Source organism: Suillus bovinus, assembly GCF_016758785.1.
Source record: "Suillus bovinus strain UH-Sbo-P2 chromosome Unknown EDB93scaffold_78, whole genome shotgun sequence".
Taxonomy (NCBI): domain Eukaryota; kingdom Fungi; phylum Basidiomycota; class Agaricomycetes; order Boletales; family Suillaceae; genus Suillus; species Suillus bovinus.
Genome location: NW_024542134.1, coordinates 58698 through 82182, shown reverse-complemented (window position 1 = coordinate 82182; position 23485 = coordinate 58698). Strand labels below are relative to the sequence as shown.

The 23485-nt window shown below is 47.9% G+C and overlaps 6 protein-coding genes across 6 annotated transcripts; 2 read left to right on the top strand and 4 right to left on the bottom strand.

Annotated features, from left to right (window-relative positions):
* Positions 1-1501: 1501 nt before the first annotated feature.
* EDB93DRAFT_855329 (uncharacterized protein) lies at positions 1502-5707 on the top strand. Its single transcript, XM_041457710.1, has 15 exons — positions 1502-1685; positions 1733-2030; positions 2081-2146; positions 2193-2452; positions 2499-2859; positions 2916-3071; positions 3124-3671; positions 3719-3944; positions 3998-4373; positions 4425-4531; positions 4581-4728; positions 4778-4854; positions 4909-5081; positions 5138-5429; positions 5482-5707. The coding sequence occupies exons 1-15, from the start codon at positions 1621-1623 to the stop codon at positions 5506-5508; spliced, it is 3180 nt and encodes a 1059-aa protein (XP_041303292.1). The 5' UTR covers positions 1502-1620; the 3' UTR covers positions 5509-5707.
* Positions 5708-6940: 1233 nt separating this feature from the next.
* EDB93DRAFT_1254697 (uncharacterized protein) lies at positions 6941-10839 on the top strand (the record flags this gene model as incomplete). Its single annotated transcript, XM_041453663.1, has 14 exons — positions 6941-7005; positions 7064-7355; positions 7406-7465; positions 7527-7786; positions 7836-8403; positions 8457-8992; positions 9051-9276; positions 9330-9702; positions 9754-9860; positions 9921-10068; positions 10120-10196; positions 10245-10417; positions 10467-10758; positions 10813-10839. The coding sequence occupies 14 exons, from the start codon at positions 6941-6943 to the stop codon at positions 10837-10839; spliced, it is 3204 nt and encodes a 1067-aa protein (XP_041303291.1).
* A 421-nt stretch (positions 10840-11260) lies between these two features.
* Positions 11261-14329, bottom strand: EDB93DRAFT_1254696 (acyltransferase ChoActase/COT/CPT; the record flags this gene model as incomplete). Its single annotated transcript, XM_041453662.1, has 15 exons — positions 11261-11289; positions 11347-11421; positions 11478-11704; positions 11766-12029; positions 12083-12192; positions 12253-12356; positions 12410-12792; positions 12843-12922; positions 12981-13277; positions 13332-13441; positions 13491-13557; positions 13612-13792; positions 13848-13913; positions 13980-13997; positions 14079-14329. 15 exons carry the CDS (start codon positions 14327-14329, stop codon positions 11261-11263), a joined length of 2262 nt encoding a protein of 753 aa, XP_041303290.1.
* Positions 14330-14542: 213 nt separating this feature from the next.
* EDB93DRAFT_1173473 (pyridoxal phosphate-dependent transferase) lies at positions 14543-16559 on the bottom strand. The gene is made up of 6 exons (XM_041450420.1): positions 16520-16559; positions 16161-16463; positions 15763-16101; positions 15698-15712; positions 15498-15639; positions 14543-15449 (listed from the first exon to the last, which is right to left on the bottom strand). The coding sequence occupies exons 2-6, from the start codon at positions 16217-16219 to the stop codon at positions 14724-14726; spliced, it is 1281 nt and encodes a 426-aa protein (XP_041303289.1). The 5' UTR covers positions 16220-16463; positions 16520-16559; the 3' UTR covers positions 14543-14723.
* A 16-nt stretch (positions 16560-16575) lies between these two features.
* Positions 16576-18676, bottom strand: EDB93DRAFT_1093018 (WD40-repeat-containing domain protein; the record flags this gene model as incomplete). The annotated part of the gene is made up of 2 exons (XM_041446479.1): positions 16576-17360; positions 17410-18676. Coding segments are annotated over 2 exons (2052 nt in total), but the record flags the coding sequence as incomplete, so codon positions are not given.
* A 1090-nt stretch (positions 18677-19766) lies between these two features.
* On the bottom strand, positions 19767-20464 carry EDB93DRAFT_1306630 (uncharacterized protein; the record flags this gene model as incomplete). The annotated part of the gene is made up of 2 exons (XM_041454758.1): positions 19767-20228; positions 20291-20464. Coding segments are annotated over 2 exons (636 nt in total), but the record flags the coding sequence as incomplete, so codon positions are not given.
* Between the last annotated feature and the right edge of the window lie 3021 nt (positions 20465-23485).

Sequence of the window (23485 nt, the reverse complement as noted above, 5' to 3'; positions counted from 1 at the left end):
TTATAATAATGCTCCAGGTCATGTTCCACAACAATACAACATGCCATACATTGGTCACAACCACCAGCACATGGCCGCTGCACATGATGACTTGCGAATATTTGAAGCACTGTGCTTGTTCTTGCGAAAGATGCAGACAGTGGTCACCATTGTCGTTGTCAGGAAAAATGAAGTGCTCGAGTTCAAGACGAGCGCGCTGCGAGATACCTAACATAGACGATGAGGCAGTTAAGTGGTCACGAAAATCTCGTTGTCGCTGCATAACTGGTGTTGCACGATGGTTGTTGATAAGGCGGAGTAAGCTTGGCTTCGGCAACCCAAATGGGGTCTCGCCGGTCGGCTATGTTGTTTGGCTCAAGGCACGGTGGGACTTGACACACCTTGAACTTGACATCGTAAGAATTGAGCACGCCTACTGCTTTCGTGTACAACAGGTCCTTTACCAGCTGGTGCGTAATTTATGCCACACGTCGGTGACGATGGACACAAGGGTCATCTGAAAATAATTTGGTACATGTGCCTGACCTTCATCATTTGAGGGCTTCCGCATGGCTTGGGATATCTCTATCCCGTCAGCTATATCAAGATCGGTGGGATTTCCGTGCCACACGCCCCAGCATATTCACGAAAGGCGCTCTTTTTTGAGTCTTGACCAGTGTTTCAATGATAAGTTGTCATTTATTCAGGCGCCGGCCGCCATCTCACTTCCAAATCAGTGAATATTGACTTCGGAATATATCTTCATCCAACCCGTGGGTACTGGAGTTGTCAGAGGTCACCCGGGTTGGATCATTGCAGTCACCCACGAGTGAGTGGTTATATTTTGCGAAACTGGTGTGTGTACGAAGCTTTGAATAGTCAACAACAATTTCGTTGCTCCTTCCCTTCCCCTTTGACATGTTCTTCCGCATGATTCCTGTGAGATCATTCATGAGAAGCATGTTGTACCATGATCTAAATGCTACCTGAATCATCCTGGTCTCGCCATTGACGAAATCAAGAAGTAGTTCTATTGAACTCACGTTTCATAAGCCCGCGTCTGTGAACGCGACTCCATACCCGCGGAGATCGTGGGTCGGTCGGTGTACACCCCTGCGTAGTGGGTACGGGTGCTGTGCTCAACTCTCTCTGAAGGGTGAAAGCTATGCGACACTAGTGTGCACTACTGGAAGAGGGAATCTGAGACAAGTACCTGAAGGTAGGATTCGTACACCGGCAACCCGGGTGACATGGCAGGGGCTAATAATTTAATTTAATAATTTCCCCATTGCTATGCCATCCCTGGAGGATCTCCTTCAATGACGGAGATGAGCCTATTCTCCTTACTTGGTGGGATTAAGCATACTACCCACTTCTCTTCGAAAGGTCTGGATCTATTACGACAATTTGCCAAACTCTGTACCCGTACGGAATAATCTTGGTTCGAACCTGATATAATAGTTTGAGCTATACGTGATAATATATTAGTAGCGATATCTATAAGGAATGGCATAAATCGCGCACCTTGCGCTGCATGCACAGCAAAAAAAATTGAAAATAAACTCGTACACAAGAGCGCCCAGATAAAAGACCGAGTGCTTCAATCAAAATCGTCTCGGTAGTAGGGGTAGCTCGCGTACGATGAAAGACACTCCTCGAAAGTCCTCTGAGCAGGAGAGAGCACCAGGCTATGGAATTCAGATCGGGTGCGTGGCCTAGAACAGTTGAAATCATTCGCTCACGCTACATATAGCTATCGCACTCTCTCCATTCGTGTGGAAGAGAAGGAACTCCCTTCAAAGGCCAAACAGTCCACAGATCCGGCCGATGCCATAGCTAGCATCGACGTTCACCTCATCAGTGCAGATGAGGTGTACACCCGTTACTCTTGCCATCCTACAGTTGGTCTCGAGCAGGCAGCAGTTCAACGAAGGTCCAAGGATGGCAGGAATGTCATCAGCCCGCCCCCAACCCAACACTGGAAGAAGATCCTCAACTACGTCTTTGGAGGTTTCAATTTCCTCATGTGGATCGCCTTCATCGTCACAATAGTAGGCGTTCATCACTTTTATCTCGCCTAGTGCTTCATGCTCTCGCTCAGCTCTCGTACAAGCCTTTAGGAGGGAGTGACCCTCAAGTTATCGACCTTGGTGTCGCAGTTCTCCTGGTTCGTTTGCGTTTATATCATTTTTCAGCTCATTTATGCTCCTCAGATGCTTGTCATCATCATCTCAGCCACGTTCTACGCCTTTGTGGACTGGAATGCCAGCAGAATCATGAAATCCATAAAGTCTCTCATTGCGCACGAAGCTGCTGTAATCCGTGACGGCAAGCAACAGCTCATTCTTGCAACCGACATTGTCGCCGGAGATATCGTGGTTCTCAGTACCGGAGATCGAGTTCCTGCAGACTTAAGGATCGTGGCAGCTTCATCTGACTTGCGCTTTGACCGTTCGCTACTCACTGGAGAAAGGTGATTACATTCTAATATTTTAAAAGCTTGCCTTATAGTTGGGCAGTGATATGGTCCCGGGGTCTCTCGATGCTACATCTGACAACGCTCTGGAGACACGCAATCTTGCACTGACCTCGACCTTCGTGACACAGGGTACCTGTAATGGTATCGTGTTCGCCACTGGTGACAGGACCGTCATGGGACGCCTTGTTAAAATGTCTGGCGAGACAAAATTCAAGCTTACAACTATCCAGAAAGAGATCTGGTTTTTTACCAAAGTTATTTCCTCAGTCGCTTTCTCGATGTTCGGTATAGCCTTACTGCTCTACGGCGTGTGGTTGAGGACGAGCTATCCTGGGTATGACGCAGGCATTAGCGTAGCAATTATGAACTCGATTGGTTGCCTTACAGCATTCGTGCCTCAGGTAAGATAATCTAGCTTGTCATTTTTAATACCTTCTCTGATACCATCTCCTTAAAGGGACTACCCGTCTGCGTTGCCCTTTCGTTGACAATCATTGCCCGTCGCATGTCGAAGCGGCACGTTCTCGTCAAGAATCTCGCAACGATTGAAACGCTCGGATGTATGTCCGTCTTGTGTTCAGACAAAACCGGTACTTTGACTGCCGGCAAGATGGTTCGTTTACGCATCTACACGTAATATCGTTTTCTTGACCAACATCTTCTAGGCGGTCGAATCAATCGCCTTTTTGGATCGCCATCTGTTGGTCAGTGAAATCTACGAGAAGGTTTCAGAAGCACCAGAACCTCGAGTCTTCGCTGGCCTGAGCGCTTTGCACCATAGTGCACGGCTGTGTAACGGTGCAAAGTTCGACTCTGCGACTGCTGACCGGCCTGTTCAGGAGCGAAACGTCAAAGGAGATCCCACTGATACGGCCTTACTTCGCTTTTCCGAGGCTCTGTCCATCCCATCCTTGAACATTGATGCGTCAGCGCTGCTGTCATCCTGGAGAAAGCTCTTCGAAATTCCTTTCAATTCAAAAAATAAATGGATGCTTAGTGTCGTTCAGGAGACTGGAATGACCGAAGGAGATATGGCTGAGAAGAATTCAACAACATGGATACTCGTGAAAGGCGCTCCAGACATGCTAGTAAAATCCTGCACCACGGTGATGAGATCCGATGGCACCGTTGTCCCATTCGATGAATCGTCAAGGAAGCACATGAGCGATCTCCAAAGCAATTGGTCGAGTGAAGGGCAGAGAGTGCTTGCCCTGTATGTGTTGTATGTTTTTTGGGGATAATTTACTGATACTCGTTCAGGTGCCGCAAGCCATTGGACACCTTCAAACCGAACCTTTCTCCGAATGACATAGAGGAATGGATGTACTCGGAAATAAGCAATCTTACTTTGGTCGGACTGGTCGGTATCCGCGATCCGCCCCGTCCGGACGTGCCCTCCAGTGTGGCCGTTATCCGTCGCGCTGGTGTCAGGGTTTTCATGGTGACTGGAGACTTCAAGCTCACCGCTGTCGCAATCGCCCGCCAGGTGAGTTGGACCGAGCGACTTCTCCCTGGTACTTTGGACTAACTTGACTATAGGTCGGCATCATTACACAGCACATCGTAGATACAATCGATGATGTCAGGGCCGCAGCGTCCGAGAAGCACCTCGTCGAGGTATCACCACATACTATTAAACCTTCGGAAGATGACCCTATCCGTGCATTAGTACTCACAGGAGAGGATGTCAGCACTCTTACCCCCTTTGACTGGAACATAATCGTCGGACAATACACTGAAATTGCGTTTGCCCGCACTACACCTGAACAAAAGATGAAGATCGTTGAGGAAATCAAGGCTCGCGGCGACAACACTGTGGCTGTGACTGGTGACGGTGTCAACGATGCACCCGCTCTCAAAGCTGCTGACATTGGTGTCGCGATGGGAAGCGGTAGCGATGTCGCGAAGGAAGCTGGTAAGATCGTGATATCTTGTTCATGACGACACTTACCCTCAATTTCTTCAGCTGCACTGATATTGTTGAACAATGACTTTGCGTCTATCCCGGTGGCTATCGAGATGGGGCGCCTGGTGTTCGATAACCTTAAGAAAGTGACGCTTTACCTCATGCCTGTAAGCCATTGTATCATCAAAAATAAATAACTTGCTTACCCAACTCAAGGTTGGAAGTTACACGGAATTCATGGCCGTAGTCACGAATGTCGTATTTGGAATGCAAATTCCTTTGAGCTCATATCTCCAAGTCTGTTTCTCCATCACAAATGACGTGGTCATGTCGATCTCCTTGATGTACGAGAAAGCTGAAGCAGGTAAATTTTTCCATTTTCACAGTTGTTTTTGTTTCTCAGTGCGCGACAGATCTCATGTTGCGGAAGCCTCGCAATGCTAGAACCGACCGCCTTACAGACTGGAAATTGTTCTTCCAGATCTACCTGGTAAGTTATTCTGCACCAAGTGACGCTTGGAGTTCACAAGTCACTTATTACTAGTTCCTCGGACTCATGTCCTGGCCGTGCGCGATGAGCATGTGGTTCGTATACATGGATCAACAGGGCCTCGGATTCCACGATGTTTTCTTAGCCTATAACAACTGGGCTGAGGGCTATCACGGCTTCACACTGGAGCAACTCAATCAATTTGTTTATGTCGGGCAGTGCATTTAGTGAGTGGTGATAACACCTACTTCCAAAACTTATATTTATATTCATCATCACCAAGCTACGTGACGATGGTCTTCATGCAATATGGAAATCTCCTCGCTATCCGAAACCGCAGGGTTTCGTTGTTCCAATCCAACCCTCTATGGGGACCTCGCAAGAATTATGCAGTTCCGATTGGCATGATCGCAACCTGCTTGATCGCGATAATCAATCTGTACGGACCAGGCTTACAGCAAGTCTTTTATACGACCCCTATACCTGCGATGTTCTGGGGCCCTCCGTTCGCCTTTGCCTTGGGCATTCTCTGCGTGGACGAAGTCCGCAAGCTGATCGTGAGGACTCATCCAAAGGCAAGTGCTCAGGCTCTTTCTTGTTTTCTTGATTCTGATGGAAAAATTAAAGTCGATCGTTGCTAAAATAGCTTGGTAAATTTGGTGTCGCATTGGACTGTAATTATGTTAAAGCTGGCTGCTATTTATTTCCACTATTAGTTTTTGCGGTCAGTATTCTGTATGTGGCGCGGTAATGCGTTCCTGCCAGTGACTTAGATGCGAGATTTTTGACTGACTGACTGACTGTCCGGTCACTAAGAAGTCCGATCCTTGAAATGCTGCTGGAGTGGGCTATTCCTGCTCTCAGGTTGGACAAACGCTCGAGGGAAGGATGAACATTAATATTGCTCTACTACTTTATGCAACTCTACCGCTGTCCACACCGCCGAATACTGCAAGCTGCTTTCCCCTAGTCCATCGCCATTCATCGAAACACTTTGTATCTTTCGCTTAATCTTGCACTGAATTCCTTCAGATTTGATCCCTCTATCGGAATTAAGGAGGACTGAAGGTGATTGTAGAGTTGGAAAGGAAACAAAAATCAATAAGTTGGGCGAGAAGCGAATATGGTTTTGAGTGAACGTGAACTAGATGGAAACGAAACGGATAGAGGCAAATTTGTGGTACCAGTTCCGGCTCTTCCAGTTTCAGGAACTGGCATCTTGCCGGCGGCCTGCCTGAGGCCCTCGAGCTCTGGAGTACGTGATGTGAAGTGTCGGTTGTTTTTAAACTCCGCCAGAGCATCGTCACTTGTACCAAGACTGGTCAATTCAGGAATGCCCTCAGATTTATACATTTCTATGTATACCGCAGCAAACAGGCGGAGCTGTCCTTGCCTGGTGCACCGTGTACGATACCAGGAGAATGAGCCTTATGGTATGAATAGCCTCGGTTTTAATTCGTTGATGCAGATGTTTCTAGCTCAGTTGCGTCTGGATGGCTTCCATGCGTATTTGTGATGAAACGACTCCTCCACCACCTGTTGCTCAAGCTTTTTCCTTGCGACTTCACCGTCTTCTTCCGGCGAGCACCGAGAGCTTCCATGACATCAATGATGATGATCCCTTGATGAATCGATGATGTACCAATATGACAGTGTGGACTGACATGTGCTACAAGTATCCGTGCCTCAGATGCCTGATGTGAAAAGATTGGAGGCTACATGATACAAGAGTGGCCGACGATTAGGTGTGCGCAGCGCTGACTTCAATCAATCCGTTCTTCGGTACGGTCTACAACTCGTTTGAGGCTAATACTAAACAGACAGGGTTTTTCAGTTCTAAATATGGCGCTCTTGTGAGATTCGATCGGTGCAGGATGAACTACTATCAGGTTTCCTTCATCTTGATCTTTAACGTTAGATCACTGACAATGCCGCGTGAGTTAGCCCGTTGTGTGAATGGCAAAAATACCTCTTGGTGAAATCTAGAAGCTTTCGGGTCTGGCAAGGCACAATTGATGCATTGCCTTGAGGTAAGTAGTTTATGATAAATACCAGAGAAGCAAGAGTCTTGATAAAGGTTACTTCGATGGCACATACAGCGATATCCCCTGCTGAGCCCAGGTCTGGGGAGGGCTATGGCATTCAAATAGCGTTTGTTATTCGTATCCCTGCCCCCGCGCGTTATAACGCTAACATAACAGTTGAACAGATACCGTACATTATCAATTCGCGTTGAAGAGAAACAGATAGCCTCTAAATCCCCGCAAGACCCAGCTGACGCAATTTCAAGCATAGACGCTCATCTACTGAGTGTCGACGAAGTGTATACCCGGTATTCCAGTCATCCTACAGTCGGTTTGGAGCTTGCCGCTGTTCGTCGCAGGGAGCGTGATGGCAAGAATATCATCAGTCCTCCTCCTACCGTCTACTGGAAGAAATTGCTCAATTACGTCTTTGGTGGCTTCAACTTTCTCATGTGGATCGCGTTCATCTTGACTATCGTGAGTTCCGTCGTTCACCTGCTATTGTGACTCTCTAATACACATCCTAGATCTCCTACCAACCCCTCGGGCCTCCTACGGCTTTCGTTCTTGGTGTTGCTGTGCTGTTGGTTCGTGACCATCAACTGTGATGCTCAATTTCCCTCCTCTTCTCATCCTCATCTACTACAGCTTCTCGTCATCATCGTTTCTGCCACGTTCTATGCCTTGGTCGATTGGAACGCGAGCAGAATCATGAAGTCAATAAAATCTCTGATTGCACATGAGGCTGCGGTCATTAGGGACGGAAACCAGCAGATAATCCCAGCTGCTGACATGGTAGTCGGCGATGTTGCCGTGCTCAACGCTGGCGACCGTGTCCCGGCTGACATGCGCGTCGTGCAGGCATCGTCGGATCTTCGCTTTGATCGCTCTCTCCTGACGGGCGAAAGGTCTGTGTCTTGTCCTACGTGCTTGAATTTGGCTGAAGTCCACTTTCAGCGAAATGGTACCAGGAGCTCTTGCTGCAACATCCGACAACGCTCTGGAGACTCGTAACCTCGCGCTGACTTCCACTTTTGTCGTACAAGGAACTTGCCATGGTGTCGTGTTTGCCACTGGCGATAGGACCGTCATGGGACGCCTCGTCAAGATGTCGGGAGAAACGAAGTTTAAGCTCACCACTATTCAAAGAGAGGTGTGGTTTTTCACAAAAATTATCTCATGTCTCGCACTCTTTTTCTTCTGCTTGTCGCTTCTTCCTATACGGCGTTTGGTTACGGACGACGTATCCTGGATACGACACCACGTCTTCTGCCATCGTGAATTCGATTGGTTGCTTGACCGCTTTCGTTCCGCAAGTAGGTGGCCGGCAGTGAATTTCTGCATTCCCTTCTTATTTGACATCTTGCAGGGCCTCCCGATTTGCGTGGCACTTTCGTTGACTGTTGTCGCACGTCGCATGGCTAAACGTCAGGTGCTGGTCAAGAATCTGGCGACAATCGAGACGTTAGGATGCATGTCTGTGCTATGTTCTGACAAGACAGGCACGCTGACTGCGGGAAAGATGGTAAGATGAATGATGCATCTGCTCTTATTACCAACTTGCTGACGGACCCACAGATGGTAGAGAATATCGCCTTCCTGGATGACGTATTCGGCGTCGAGGAAATTAACGATCGGGTCACGAAGGCCTCAAACCCTGCCGTTTTTTCTGCGTTCAAGGTGCTCCATCAGATCGCGAGGCTTTGCAACGGCGCGAAATTCGACGCAACGACCAACCACCTTCCGGTGCAGGAACGTACGATCAAGGGCGATCCAACCGACACCGCTCTTTTGCGTTTCTCCGAGGCCCTTTCAATACCGGAGCTTGATGTAGATTCGAGTACTCTTCAGACAGAGTATGAGAAGAAGTTCGAGATCCCCTTCAATTCCCGCAATAAATGGATGCTTTCCGTGGTCTCGAATGTCAACACTTCTGAAAAGGACGTAGAATCGACATGGATGTTCGTCAAGGGGGCTCCTGATGTTTTGTTCCCTTCCTGCGGCAGTGTACTACAGAGTGATGGGACGGTCATCACGTTAACAAGTAGGGCGAGGCAGATGTTCACCACGCTTCAGGAGGATTGGTCAAGCCGAGGTCAACGAGTACTTGTGCTGTGAGTATATGCACTTTTGACTTAGCACCCTGACATCTGATATCGTTGCCGAGGTCAGATGTAGGAAACCCATAGAACCAATCAAGACTGGACTCGCACCGAATGACGTGGAAGACCTCATGTACACGGAGATGTGCGATTTAACCTTGGTTGGTCTAGTTGGAATTTGCGATCCTCCTCGTCCGGATGTATCGCCGTCGATTTCTATCATTCGACGAGCTGGAGTCCGAGTCTTTATGGTCACTGGTGATTTCAAGCTCACTGCTCTAGCTATTGCGCGCCAGGTATTTTGTCTTTAGTTTCCGCTACTATAAGTCACTATTAACCCCCTTCTCAGGTCGGTATCATTACCCAGCATGTTGTTGACACTATCCAAGATGTCCGAACCGCTGCATCCGAGAAGGACTCGCCTAAAGATCCTCACCTTATCAAGCCCTCCGATGATGACCCTATCCGCTCTTTGGTACTTACAGGAGAAGACGTCACATCTCTCACCTCGTTTGATTGGAACGTCGTCGTCGGGACCTACACAGAGATCGTATTTGCGCGCACTACCCCTGACCAGAAAATGCGAATCGTGGAGGAAATCAAAGCTCGCGGAGACAATACGGTCGCAGTTACCGGAGATGGTGTCAATGACGCACCAGCACTCAAAGCCGCGGATATTGGCGTCGCGATGGGTAGTGGCAGTGATGTAGCCAAGGAAGCTGGTATGGACTTTCCTCAGTGTTTTCGATGATGCTAATGCCATCTCTCTAAAGCGGCCTTGATCTTGTTGAAGAACGACTTTGCTTCGATCCCGGTCGCGATTGAGATGGGTCGACTAGTCTTTGATAACCTGAAGAAAGTCACATTGTACCTCATGCCTGTGAGTCGCATCTGGGGAAGCAGCACGATCTCAGCGGGTTTTATACTGATGGTGTTACAGGCTGGAAGTTATTCGGAATTCATGGCGGTCCTCGCAAACGTTTTGCTAGGCATGCAGATTCCCATGAACTCCTATCAACAAGTTTGCTATTGCATCACCAACGATGTTATCATGTCGATCTCGTTGATGTATGAGCAGCCGGAGTCGGGTGGGTGCTCCTGCATTGATGATCTTTCCGGTGCTCACTTTCCTGTTGTAGACTTGATGCAGCGCAAACCACGCAATGCCAGGACCGATAGGCTCACGGATTGGCGCCTTTTCTTCCATGTCTACTTGGTACGTTTCACGACCTGGGTGACCCAAACATACTCATTTGTACCTCAGTTCTACGGACTGATGCTGTGGCCCTGCGCGATGGCGATGTGGTTCTTGTACATGCGCCAACAGGGCCTTGGTTTCCACGACGTTATCTTGACTTTCAGCCAATGGCAGGATGGCTGGCAAGGTTACAGCATCGATCAATTAACCCATTTCGTCGCTGTTGGTCAATGCATTTAGTGTGTCATCATTTTTTCCTCTCGCAACGCTGATTCTCAGAGTCGCTAGCTACGTGACGGTGGCTATCGGACAGTACGGGACTCTTCTGTCGGTTCGCAACCGCCGAGTATCGATCCTGCAGTCGAATCCTCTCTGGGGCCCGCGTCGCAACCTGCTAGTACTTGTCGGCATGACGGGCACGGTATTGATCTGCATCGTGAACCTTTATGGACCTGGCTTCCAGCGGGTGTTTGGCACGACGCCTATTCCTGGGATGTTCTGGGTTCTTCCGTTTACCTTTGCGTTGGGAATCTTGCTCATGGACGAGTCTCGCAAAGCCATTGCGAGGAATTACCCGAAGGTATGTTTTGAGTTAAACTACAGTGATAGAACTTGAATTCATACATTTCTTTAGTCTTTCATTGCGTGGCTGGCATGGTGAGCTCGAAGTTAGGATTTTCTTGTTGGTGCTGCTCAATGTAAATTAATATTAAATGTGCAAATGTTATCCACTTCCGGTATTTTCAGCAAATCGCAGAGGGTTTTGTGGGTTGAATTCGTCCAGCCTGCCAGCTGAGACCTGTACGCGAACCTGTAGGAAATAATGCCATTACCTCACAGCGTCTCCCACTGCATGATGCTTGCCGTTCGCTTTACAATGAATGCTAAGCCACATCTCGAAGGCGTCGAATCATTCGACACGACTACACTGAAGACATTGTTTATATAGATGGGTCACTGGTCAACGTTGAACCCTGATACATCATAAATGCAGTACTGATACAGACAAAAAGTAATAAAATCATGCTACATAGAATATATATACTTTGGTACTTGTGCATACAGCATTTAGGTACCTTCCGTCAATAATCGGACAGCGGGAGGACTTTTCCTACATACCAGAATTAATCAGCACCAGAAAATATCACATGAGGTCATTCAGACACACCAATATTCGCATATGGACTTCTCTTGCGGCGTCCGAGCAGATCGATATCACCACTATCAAAGAACGAATACCCGGCTAAGAATATAAGTATTAGGAAGCTCACCAATGCTGCGCGTAACCAAATGACTCACGCATGGTGTCCTCGTAGTCACTCCCCGATTCGTCTGACCCGTAACCGTGGCCGTTGATTGGCCGACCAGTCTTAGAGTCACGGAGGATACCAGCGTGATCAACAAATGGCGCAGGGCGTTCATTTGCGGAGCGGTGGAGCTGAATTAAGATCCTCTGAACTTCTAACAGATATCCCCGAAGGGTGTCCAGAAATCGGCGCGTCTGTAGATGCTTTGATGAAGCGACGCTATAGGACCATTAGTCAGTGTCAGTGACACGTCTATTTGATAATGAAAATTGTGGCGTACACGCTAATCCCGTTCTCTTTAATGATATACCCAATGCCATACCCATCAGCCGCAACGGGCCCAAATCCAAACAGGCGCAATGCAGGATTTCCACAGTTTGAAGTGGATAAGATAGACGTACTCAATAGATTCCAGCCCGGGTCAGCAAATATTGATGGGAGGACATTCTTCTGAATATTTCCGTTCGGGATCGGGTCATCAGGAGAGGGATCTAGGTTTCCCGTCACCTGGCGCTGATGCAAGCAGTATAAGGCATACAAGTGTCTACAAGAAGCCATCAATACTGAAATAGGGGTACAGCTAACAAAAGAACCCACCGGTCTTGGCCCAAGCCCTGGCTGCACTCCTTCGTAAGTTGTACATGTCGCTCACATGCCTTGCGCAATTTACAGATCTTCTCATTAGGCAAACACTCCGAGAAAAATGTCTAGATAAACGAATGGAAACAAGTAAGGAAGAAGAGCCGGATGATCATGCAGACGCTTACTTTTGTGAAGTCGACGCTCTCTGGTTGCACTGTCCGGATCGCTTCAGTCCTCCCGTGAAGGAAGGCCTTCGTCATCGCAGGTTCATAAGTACACTCCGTTCTGCCTATTACAACGTCAGAATTGAGATTGCAGAATCTGCGAACAGGACATTCTGACCATAAAGTCCGAAGTATGCCGCCTGGAAAGCCATCTGCACAAACGCATCGGGGCTGAAACCATGACTTGTGATAAAATTCTTTCCATAGCCCTTGAACTCGAGCGCCTGACAATCATTTTGACATATAAGGTCACTCAGGCGTGTCTCAGCATACCGAATGCCAACTCGAATTGAAGGGGTTAGGGTCCAGATAAGTTTAGATGGTGAGGTATCATATGAGAAGATTTGAGAGGATATTGGCAAGTTTCCGTTGGCTATTGACTTGGGAGGCCTGTAGGATTTAGCGTGAGGAGAAAGGGATGCGTGGAATAGAGTAGGTGCGGAGGGATTGATTGAACGCGCGAGCAGCATCAGGCCTTCAGTAAAGACATCTGCGGCAAACCTGATGGTAACATGAGCATATAGTAAGAAAACAGTTCGACTGGGAGGTACCTCAAAACTGTGTGGCCGTCAACGCCGGTATGTTCAAAGTTGATGCCGGCAGCACCATCTGCACACACAATGATTTGCAGCTTAATTTGAATAACAAATTAGATCAAATACCGACAAGTATCTTGAACGCTGACTCACTTTGTCATACCACCTGTTAGTACACGTGCCAACCTGCACACCTTCCCGCAAGTCATAAGTTCCGCAGAGGAAATTACTGCATAGAGCAGCAAGGTCTTCTCCCTTTTCGCCATTTTGAACGAGCGCGCTGATGCCATCGCGACCTGGAGCTGCATCATCCAAGCAGACTACGAACAAGGCATCGTCAACCAGGCGCAGGCAAGCTGCATTGGTCTTGTCCTGCGCGAGTTCGCGTCGAAGGGAAGACCAAGTCTTCCGATTCTCGGTAGTGAGAACACCAATAGCCGTACGAGCAACCTTTATAAGCCACAGTTAGAGGAAGCAGATAAATGTTGTTCAGTAAGTCCTTACCTCAGTTATTGGAGTCTTGTCAGCATCCTTGCAGATGGCTTGGAGGTTGCGAAGAACCTCACGCTCGGTTAACAGTGGTCGGTTATCCTCATCAAGGGCATCAAACCAATCTAGTGAGATATTAGCGGCTGAATGCATGGGCATGTGTGTCCGACTAACAGAACTGTCCCCTGCGCAAAACCACTATATGACGAGCCGCATCATTCACGAGCATCTTGCAGCCGCGCTAACCAAACGAATAGATTTGATTTGAGTTCAAATATATTTCTGCGAGACATACCTCTGTTGGTATACGAGCAGTCCCGAACAATCTACTGTATTGATCCATATCTAGTGCATGATCACGTACGGCATCGGGTTCAAGTAGACCTTGGCGGAGATCGTGAACAAAGCCTAATGAAGATATGATAAGAGCCGTAGCGCGAGGTAGCTGAGAGCCTCGATCCGGGCTAGGATCATTCCTGTGGGTAGTGAGTTAAAGGGTTTTAAAGGTAAATGAAAATCACATGAACGTACTCGAGGACAAAAAAAGGGTTGAGAGCAAGTACTACAGGATCGCTGTGCGAGAGGTAGCTTTCATACCTACCCACAAGGATGAGAAACCCATGATTAGAAGAAGTATCTCGAGGCAAAATAAGAGAAGCTCACCAGAAGTCCTCGATATAGCTGCGAACAACAAAAGGGTGTGATGTAAGATCCGGAAGCCGTGGTGATGAGGCAGTTTGATTAGCGATGCACGAAACTCACCTTGCTTTCTCTTGAGCCCACTCATTCAATCTCCTCTGTAGAGCGGGACCTTCGCTATCTAAGAAAGTTCGAACAGCATGCTGAGTGGCAGCATGTTCCTTGTCATCCTGGAGACCTCGAAGAGCAGTCAAGTAGCGTTTGCAAGTGTCATCGAGAGATGGAACTGGGAGCTTGGGCAAGGTATGCTGGTTCGCAAAGGTGCGTCCAGGGGGCGGAGTGGTTAGGCGGAAGGCTGGAGTTGGAGTTGCCATACGCGCAGAGAGAGGGAGAGTAGTAGACACGACGCGCGCTAATTAGTCATTTGACGAATGGCTCCCTTTGTAGTTTCTTGAGTGACAGATTAGGCTTGAAAGTGCGGAGCTAGGGAACAGCGGCCAGCCTGGTAGAGACCCCGTGATTAACTTGAGCCAAGACTTCAAGTTTGAAATCAACCCAATTGGGATAACCGGGACTTACAGCGGCCATTAACCCTTCTGTCTCGCGTGTGCGCTCAAACTCCATCTCGTACATATTCGGGTACCTCTGAGTCAATGTTGGGCCAGGCGACAAATATCATAAGGTAAGGTACGGATCATTTTGAGCCCGCTGTCAGAGAATGTCCCCTCTTAAGATACTTCCTTCTGGCGATAAGTCTGTAAGCAAAGACTACTCTACATTCCAACCGAGATGCTGCTCGCATTCATGCAGTCGCCCACACACTTGTTTTACCATGTCGTCACTCACATTCGCCACTGAGAACCTGATCCAGCGCTCCCAGTCCTTCTTCGACTGTCCAAGTGACTCGAGGTCAGGCCCAACGTTGTCATCGCAGAAGAACTGCATGGGAAGGACCAAAACGCCGAGTTCTTCCGCAAGCCGCTGGCATAATGTGATTGCAGGGATTCCGACAAAAGGGTGTTTTACAAAGGCGAAATAACCGCCTTGCGATCCAATCGTCCAACCGGGAGGGAGATGTTTGTGGAAGATATCGTGGCGTGTTTTAAGCGATTGTGCACCGGCCTGGATTGACTGACGCAATATAGGTAGCAAGCCTGGAGAAGCGAGAGCTAATTGTGGAGGGCGTGGCGCACATATCTGTAGGCAGTCGAGTGTGGTAGTGACATGTTTCAAGAGGTGGGGTGATGCTGCAATCAAACCCAGTCGATGTCCAGGGAAGCAGTAAGACTTGGAAAAGGAGAATAGATGAATGACGTTGGATCTCCATAGCGAAGAGGGCTTCGACACCTCGGTGTGAAATGGAGAGAACAGGTTGTGCGGGGGCATGGTGTCCACAAAATCCCGGTAAGTCTCATCAAGGACAAGAGCAATCTTGTGTTTCTGTGCGAGTTCGGCGAACCTTGAAATCAAGTCTGGAGAATAAATTGCACCTGTCTGTATGGTGGTTATGAATTGACGCACGTCAACCAGAAAGAGACGGACTGGGTTGTTTGGTGTCACAAGCGCAATTGCTTTTGTCCGCGGGTTGATTAAATTCTCGCAATCGCTTGTTGAAGGAAGGAAGCCCTCATTAACGCGAGTATATAGTGGTACTGTTTTGATGCCGAGAAGATTCAAGCTCATTCTGGGCAGGTAATCAGGCAAATGAGAGCAGAGCAGACTCGGTGAGTAAACTACCATACTGGTGGTTGAAATACCTATACAACGTCTTTTGAGCAAGATCACGAAGAAGAGACGACAGACGTACCATGGAACCGGCAGGACAACCTCGTCTCCTGCATCAGCAAGACACATCATAGTTGCAACAAATGCCATATTGCACCCAGCCGTGATAGCAATGTCGTCTTGGGTAACATCCATATCCGGTCCGTATACTGTCTTCATTTCCTTTGCAAAGGCTGAACGAAGAGTAGGTTCTCCAAGAACATGACAATACCCTGATGATCCCCGAGAAGACGATGAGTATGATAGTGCATCAAGAAGAACATCGGATGGAGGAGTTCCTGGAACACCTTGCGACATGTCAAGCAAGGGCCGCGTTTTTGTTGGCTTATACTCCAATCCCCATGATTTTGCATGTGGAATACTGCGGCGCGTCTTCAGTCAGATAAGTGTTTATGTGAGACTCGTGATGCAAGTACGAACGGAGGAGATATTGTACTCAACACCCCACGTGACAACCGGAAGGACAACGAAGACGACATCAGGATTCAGCAGCGATTTATCGTGTGGCGGAATTTCACCACTGTCACCGATGTTTGGTGCAATGAATAGAAATAGAGATGCGATGGGAGTCCCGGGTCAGTCAAGGTGAGCATGGGAAGAATTAAACTTACCACCCTGTTTCATGGCGCTCCGATTCATATTTAGTACCAACTGCAGTAGCATCATGCGTAATGTGGCATTTCAAACGACAGAAAATCAAAAGGGGGCAGAGTCGATATATGCCTAAATGCCTCACTGGAGATTTATTCAACGAATACAAAACAACTCGAAACTCGTACTGATTCTAATTAGAAAGATTGTCCCAACGCTCTATTGAATTCACCATGTATCACTTTCAAACCTCGCCTCGACTACGCGCTTCCGCAAGACTCAACTCAATCGCAAATCTCAAATCCTCATCTAAATCAAGGACCCGGAGCTCTTCTTCAGACCGTCTAACATGGTTATCCATGCTTGCGGAAGACGTGCGGAAGATAGGTGTGGCAGCATGTGGAGATGAACCCGGCGAGCGTAGGGGTATACTCCATGCCGAACGAACGTGCTCTAAGCTGCTGGTCGATGAGGAAATGCTAGAGCTGATCGAGGGAAAGTGTTCGAAAGAGGACGACAAGGAGTGAGTCACTTCCGGCAAAGACCTTGTACCCGTCAAAGCACCTGGCAGGGACGTAGGTATCCTGAGTGGGCTTATGGTGACGCCGGCTTCCATAGGTTCCGGGATGAAGACAGGAGACACTTGTACTTTCTCATTCGTCGCGGGACGGGTGGCACGTGGATAGGTACGAGAATGACGGTCATAGCGGAAACTCGGGAAAGACTGGTTCGATGCAGGTAATGCAGAACCATACACTGTTGAAGAAGTTGAAGCAACTGACAATAGTGTTTCGTCTTCAAAGTCACCCTCGAAGACACCTTCATCGATGGTACGGGAAAGTCGGCGATGCTCCTCTTCCTCGCGGGAGAGCATCAAGACATATTCTACTGCCTCTGACTCCGACAGTCCAAGCATATTTAGAGCGGAAAGTTGCTTGCTTTTTTGCCCCATCGTACGTTGCTTACAAGCATTTTCTTGTTCTAGCTCACGTTTGGATTCGTTGATAACTTTGTGCAAATCGTATCGTTCTGCAACGTTTGATCAGTCGAAAATCTCCAAAAAATAGAACATGCATACGTTGTCCTTTGGGAATTGAGTATTTATTCGAACGAGGAGGTTTGCTTTTGTGCGGAGAATTACGGTGGTGTACTTGCCCCACCTTCCACGACATCACCCTATTGTCAGCAATGATGATCAAAAGTTCCTGTTCGATCACAATTTTTCTGACACCTCCAAATTCACGACCCGGTGCAGCACGGGGGACTGGGGACGAAAAAATCCTAAGAGGTTCTAGGGTGAGCGCGTCCCATACGGTCGTTGTCCCGCGTGCAGAGCCTGTGGCAAGAACAACCGAGCTCCAAGCAAGCGCAGTCACAGCATCATCTTCGTGAGCCTCAAATCTGCAGGCAGGTGCGACAGAAGAAGATGTTTGCGTGGTGTCCCAGTCGTAAATGCCAATGAAACCTTGCACATCACCAGTGACGATGAAATTGCAATCATCTGGCTGAGCTGCAAAGATAGGTTCGATGATGGAGTTGTATCCGAATGAGATATCACCAAATGTGGTAGTTTCGTATTTGCCCGTTGTAAGGTCAACTACGACACGGTAGAAGAACGTGTGATCGGAGTACCCGATGAGTAGTGCTGTCTTTGTCTGTGAGTGACGATGGACACATAGCACAGTTGGCTGAGGTTGAGGTATGAACGTATCATGGGGAGATGATTGTCCCTTGAAAATGGGCGACACGATGCGATGTTGTGCAAACGATGCCAGGCTGGAAAAGTCGTCCGAGTTCACTTGTCCAGACGATGTCCACAAGAGGATGTCTCCGCTACTCAAAACACCTGCTATGATACCGTCTGCAAGAGCGGAGGATACCATAAGGAATGGGACAGCCACAAGTGACTGAAGCTCCTTGTCACTAGACCACAAGCACGTAACCGTCTTAATATCCCATAACTTGACTTGCCCGTCGGCACCCCCGGAAACAAATCGGTTGACAAGAGGATCCAATGCAATCTCATTCACAGCACCGTCATGCTGATCTTCGACTTTGCATCTAACAAGCCTTGAAGATGCACGCCCAGGATCCATGACTCGAGCAGCCGTCGTCACTGCCACTTCCCCGTTACGTTTTCCCCAGAAAGCCCTGGCAGTTCCACCATCAGAAGTGAGACGGCAGACAGAGACATTGGGTGTAAATTCAACATTGGGGTTCCCTATACCCAATCCTGTTCCGGCAGCATCGAGGTACCCCTTGAGAACTTTGCCGCTGAGCGGAAGCGAACGAGCCACTACTCCGTACTGAATTGAATATGTGAGAAGACCAGACTCAGACATCAGAAGGACGCCATCAATGGTAGAGTCTTGAGGAGAATGAGTAATCGTCCCATTCCGCGAAAATTCCCAGCGCCTGAGATACAAGATAAGAGGAGAACTGAATACGACACATCTACAAACCTCCTCAAGTTATGCCTCATGATAAACTCCTTTCGCCAAGTGCGTTCTGACTTCCTCAGTATGAGACTCCTCTCATTCTCGAGATCATTCTCAGGACCAAGCCCGAGAAATTGGTTGACAAAGGCCCGATACCAGGTATTGTCATCATTTATGTGTTCATTGAGACGTCGGTTTGTCCTGGAGAGCGCAAGGAGCGAGGGAGCAGGAAGGAATGAAGTGATATGAGTAAGAGACTCGTTGGGAATGTCGAGAAGGCTGGTGCTTTGAACGATTCCATGATGTAATGCTTGATAAGAGCTGGTTAGATTTGATTTGGCTGTCAAGTTGTCTTTCGGGAATGTGTCTGTAAAGTTTATGGGCATATAATAGCAAGGAGATTCGAGTGGCTTTAGTTGCGGTCGCAGAGGACTCCGAGTTCGTCTGCGTTGTGGGAGGAGAAGGTTAACTTTCAAAATGACTCGATCCCCAGTGATAAGAGGAAAAATATCATGTGAAACTCTTAATCACTAAGTGGAACATTGAATATTAATTTACGTCGACAAAAAATAATCTAACTTGCCACTAAGTGGATAACATTTACGCATTTAATATTAATTTACATTGAACAGTCCTGTTAACCAAAAATAATCTAACTTCGTACGACTTCGAGTTCACCATGCGAGCCACGCAATGAAAGACTATAAAAAAGCATGAATTCAAGTTCTAACATGATCATTTGACTCAAAACACACCTTCGGGTATTTCCTCACCACGGCTTTGTGAGTCTCGTCCACGAGGAGGATTCCCAACACAAAGGTGAATGGAAGGCCCCAAAACATCCCGGGGATACTGTATAGTTTCGACACTAGGTTCGTCACGCATCACAGCCTCTAGTTGAATCGAACCTATTTGGTGTGACCGTCATGCAAATTTTTGGAAGGTGAAGCTAAATTGTGACATGTGGTAAAAATGGAAAAAAAACATACATATTACTCTAATGGGTCCAGAAGTCATTGTACATCTTGTTTGCGATCCGTCTACGCTTTCCACGCCCCTGTTCAGCATTCCTAACACTGCCCTCTATACCTAGATCAGTACTATCTTCACTGACATTATAGATTTCCGAGTGGTTCATAGAGGACAGACCACCATCCACAGCATGCATGCCCCCCAATGCAAGGTGATCAATAAGCACCTCCATGGGTACATCACTGGCATCAATGTCTTGCTTGTTGACACTGTCAAAAGGAGGTTCAGTGCTAAGTGCATCCATGTCTCCTGTGACCTCAAGCTCATCAGCAGCTTTGACACTGGTCTCATACTGAGCAGTTGTGATTCTGATCCACCCAGCTTTATCATTCTGTTGGACCTCCCACAGATATTGTAGTGCCTCGTGACTCGCAAGACTTTCAAATGAGAGATTGAAGTCCTTCCCAGCTTTACACATGAAAAACACCTATTCAGAACAATACTAAGTTAGCTACACAACAACGATAAAGAGAGAGATGATGGCCAGACCTGCTTCACAAGCTCAGGCTTGTTTATGGCGTGATACCCATTGATGACCCACTGCAATGACCGATTGCGAAGAGTGCCAATTGTTGTGTCAAGTCGGACGAGTGCTGGTGAAGTCTTCTCAGAAAGTTGAGCAAGAGACTCGTTGACGATATCTGCATGCTGTGTGTGTTTGACTGCAAGTTTAAACGGCCGTTGAATACCAACATCACATGGCTGACCAACACCTGTACAGCCCCCGGGGATGAAGCAGGTACTTGATCCAAGGGTACGTCATATCCAACCAAGTACAAAACTGAATGGATCAATGCACACTCCAGACATCGAGATGCAAGATACACTCCTGATTGGCCGGTGCACCAACAAGTCCTTTCTGCTCCTCCCAATAAGGCACCAAAATGTCAGTGACGTACTCGCACATGAGGGGAAATGTCGCCCAGTAAGTGTGTGTGTTCGCATAAGAGATCTTGAAGTTGAGTTGTGCTGCTTCTTTATATTGTGGAGTATGCTTCAAGGGAAGGGAACATGATGACTTTCCCTCATAGATCAGATGCAAGGGGAGGGCATGACCTTTGGTGGAAATCCCATTGATGACCATGAAGGCACGCTTTTCCTCCTGCCCAATAACAGCAACTTGCTTCGACCCATTCACTTCGAAGGTTGAAGTGTTTGATGGCTGGTATACAATGTTTGTCTGGTCAATGTTGACTGTTACAAGAACATCTGGACGCTTGGGCCCCTACCATTTTCCTCCTAATCCTCCTCGTATCAGCCCTCGCATCATACCCTTACCCCGACCTTACCCTTGTCATCCTCGTCATCCTTGCATTCCCTTTCGCTCTCTACTTGTCGCTTCAGCAGAGCCAGTACATTTGGCCGGATCCTTTTGCTGACGAAGCATACCCATGCTCCGTTCCACCACCTGACTGATCCTGTGGACAGTCCCCTTGCCCTTACCGTCAGGACGGTAACCTATGATGCGATGCACGACACATCCCCTTTGCCCTGTTTCCTTTCTTGATCTCTGACTCAGCGCGCAATCGCACATGCGATTTATACTTAGCTCCGCAGTTGCACGATCGTGCCCCTGCGTGTTTCACTTCTCATTTTGATCTTTCTTATCTGCACGTTCAGGACTCGCCCGTGTCTCACCTCAAACGTGCCCTCCTTTTATGGTTACACCCTTTACCGATTGCTTCTCTTGGTAGTACGAGTTATCACCCACTAATACGCTTCCTATCCTCTATATAAACTCGCTACCATGTAACATATTCCCTAACTTGAATCTACTTGGTTCTTGACCTCCTACTCTCACCAGAGTGATCCTTTCTGCCTCGCCAGCAGTCTATATTCTATCTTCTTATCTGCTCATTGCGGATAAGCCTATAGTCTCGACCTTTGCTAGTCGACTTCATCGACAAGCAAAGCCCCTGTTAACTAGTCGGACTTCTGTCCTTCTAATTAATGACAATCCTTACAATTAACCTTCGGGTGTCGTAAGCCTAGGCCGATTTAGCTTATCGTCTCGCACCCGCGTGACATAAGCTACCCGATTTGGACATAGGTGTCAAATCTTACTTGCCGAAGCCTCGCCAAGTAAGACCCCTAACCTTGGGCTAGCCCAAGGACGTCCTCGACCATTGACGGCACACGCTCTGTTTGAGCGTCGCCAACAGATACCATCCAAGTCGTAACATTGACCAGGAACGCTGAGTCGAAAATTGCACAGTCATGGATGGTTAGAGCGAGACAAAGGAATTGGTCGAGGAGAACCTGGTCAACATTCGGTGGAAGTTTTTGTGCAGCACGTGTTGCTCTGCGGAATGTCCAGTTGAGATGCTCATTGAGAATTTCCTTGACCCAGGTCTCACTGCAATGAAAACAAGAGCCATCCTTCACGACAGCTTCAAATATTTTGGGAATCGAGTGTTGTAGACGTGCAAGAATAATGCCACGGCAGCGAAGAGTGTCCAAGGCAACCCCAACTTGTCGGAGTGACTGAAGGTCATTAATGATGGTCTTAACGATGTCAGGATAGGGCGATAGGATACTTTTGCATGTATTTTGGTACATTGGCAGGCTGTGTCTCTGAGCACGAGCAAGAGTAGCTGCAGTCCATACAGGTTTGTCACCAGAACGGTCAATCCAAGTGCCAACAACTTGTGGGGTCAAAGTATGGAATCATGATAAATCCATCCGCTGAACCTCCTGCACAATATCTGAAGGGGACATGCTAATCCCCATGCAAGCGGCAGCTGAGACAATAGTAGTCCACATTAACGGGTGCTGCCAGTTTACACGAGCAGCAAGGGTGTCGTTGTGCTTGCACTTGCATCCAACTTGAACTGCAGGCTGATGTGCTCTTGCATCTCTCTGTTGAATCTCCCGGTAAGGTCGAGATGCCTTGGCAATATCTGTCTTTGTGATGACAGGCACATTGAGATCGTGAAGTGCGTCATTGACAGTATGAACCTAGTTACAAAGCTGTGTGAGTATATCAGATTCATTGATGCAAGTCACAGCTCATACCGCCATTGCCTTCTTCGCCTTTTCTTGTGCACGCTGCTTTTGTTTACATCTCCTGTTGCCTTCACACCGGTGGTGATCTCGTTCTAGTGCATCAACATGGGACCTATGAGCATCTTGCTCGCGAGCCTCTAGCTCCCAGGAGAAAGGAACCCATGCAGTCTTCAGATGCTCCTCTCGTGTTATAGTTGGGAAATGCTTGAAGAGACCAACAGATTTCGCCTCTTCACCAGCTCGAAGATTCAATGTAAGACACTTTGAGCTAGCAGTAGCAGGTACTGATGGGGTTGACATTGCGTTGGACATCGAGCTTGACGAAAACACTGGTGGCAAGGTTGTATAGTGGTGTGATGGACATGGTGAAGTAGCTTCGATACTAGAATCAATGGTGCCATCTGAGAATGAATCTGAGTTGTCTGAAGTCTCATGAAGTCTCTCGACGTGCTGTAGCCATAGGAGAATTAGTTATTTCAAGCCGAAAGTTAGTCATGGAGATGGACCTCAAAGTGGCTCCTTGCAAGCACTAAAAATTCTTCCATTTGGAGGCAGTACTTTTTATCGTCAGTAAACAGGGGATGCTTGAAGACAGCATGCTTAATGGTATTAATTGCTGCAATTGCGCATGAAAAGGAGTCAATTTGGTTGCCGTGTGCCATAGGCACTTTGCTAAAT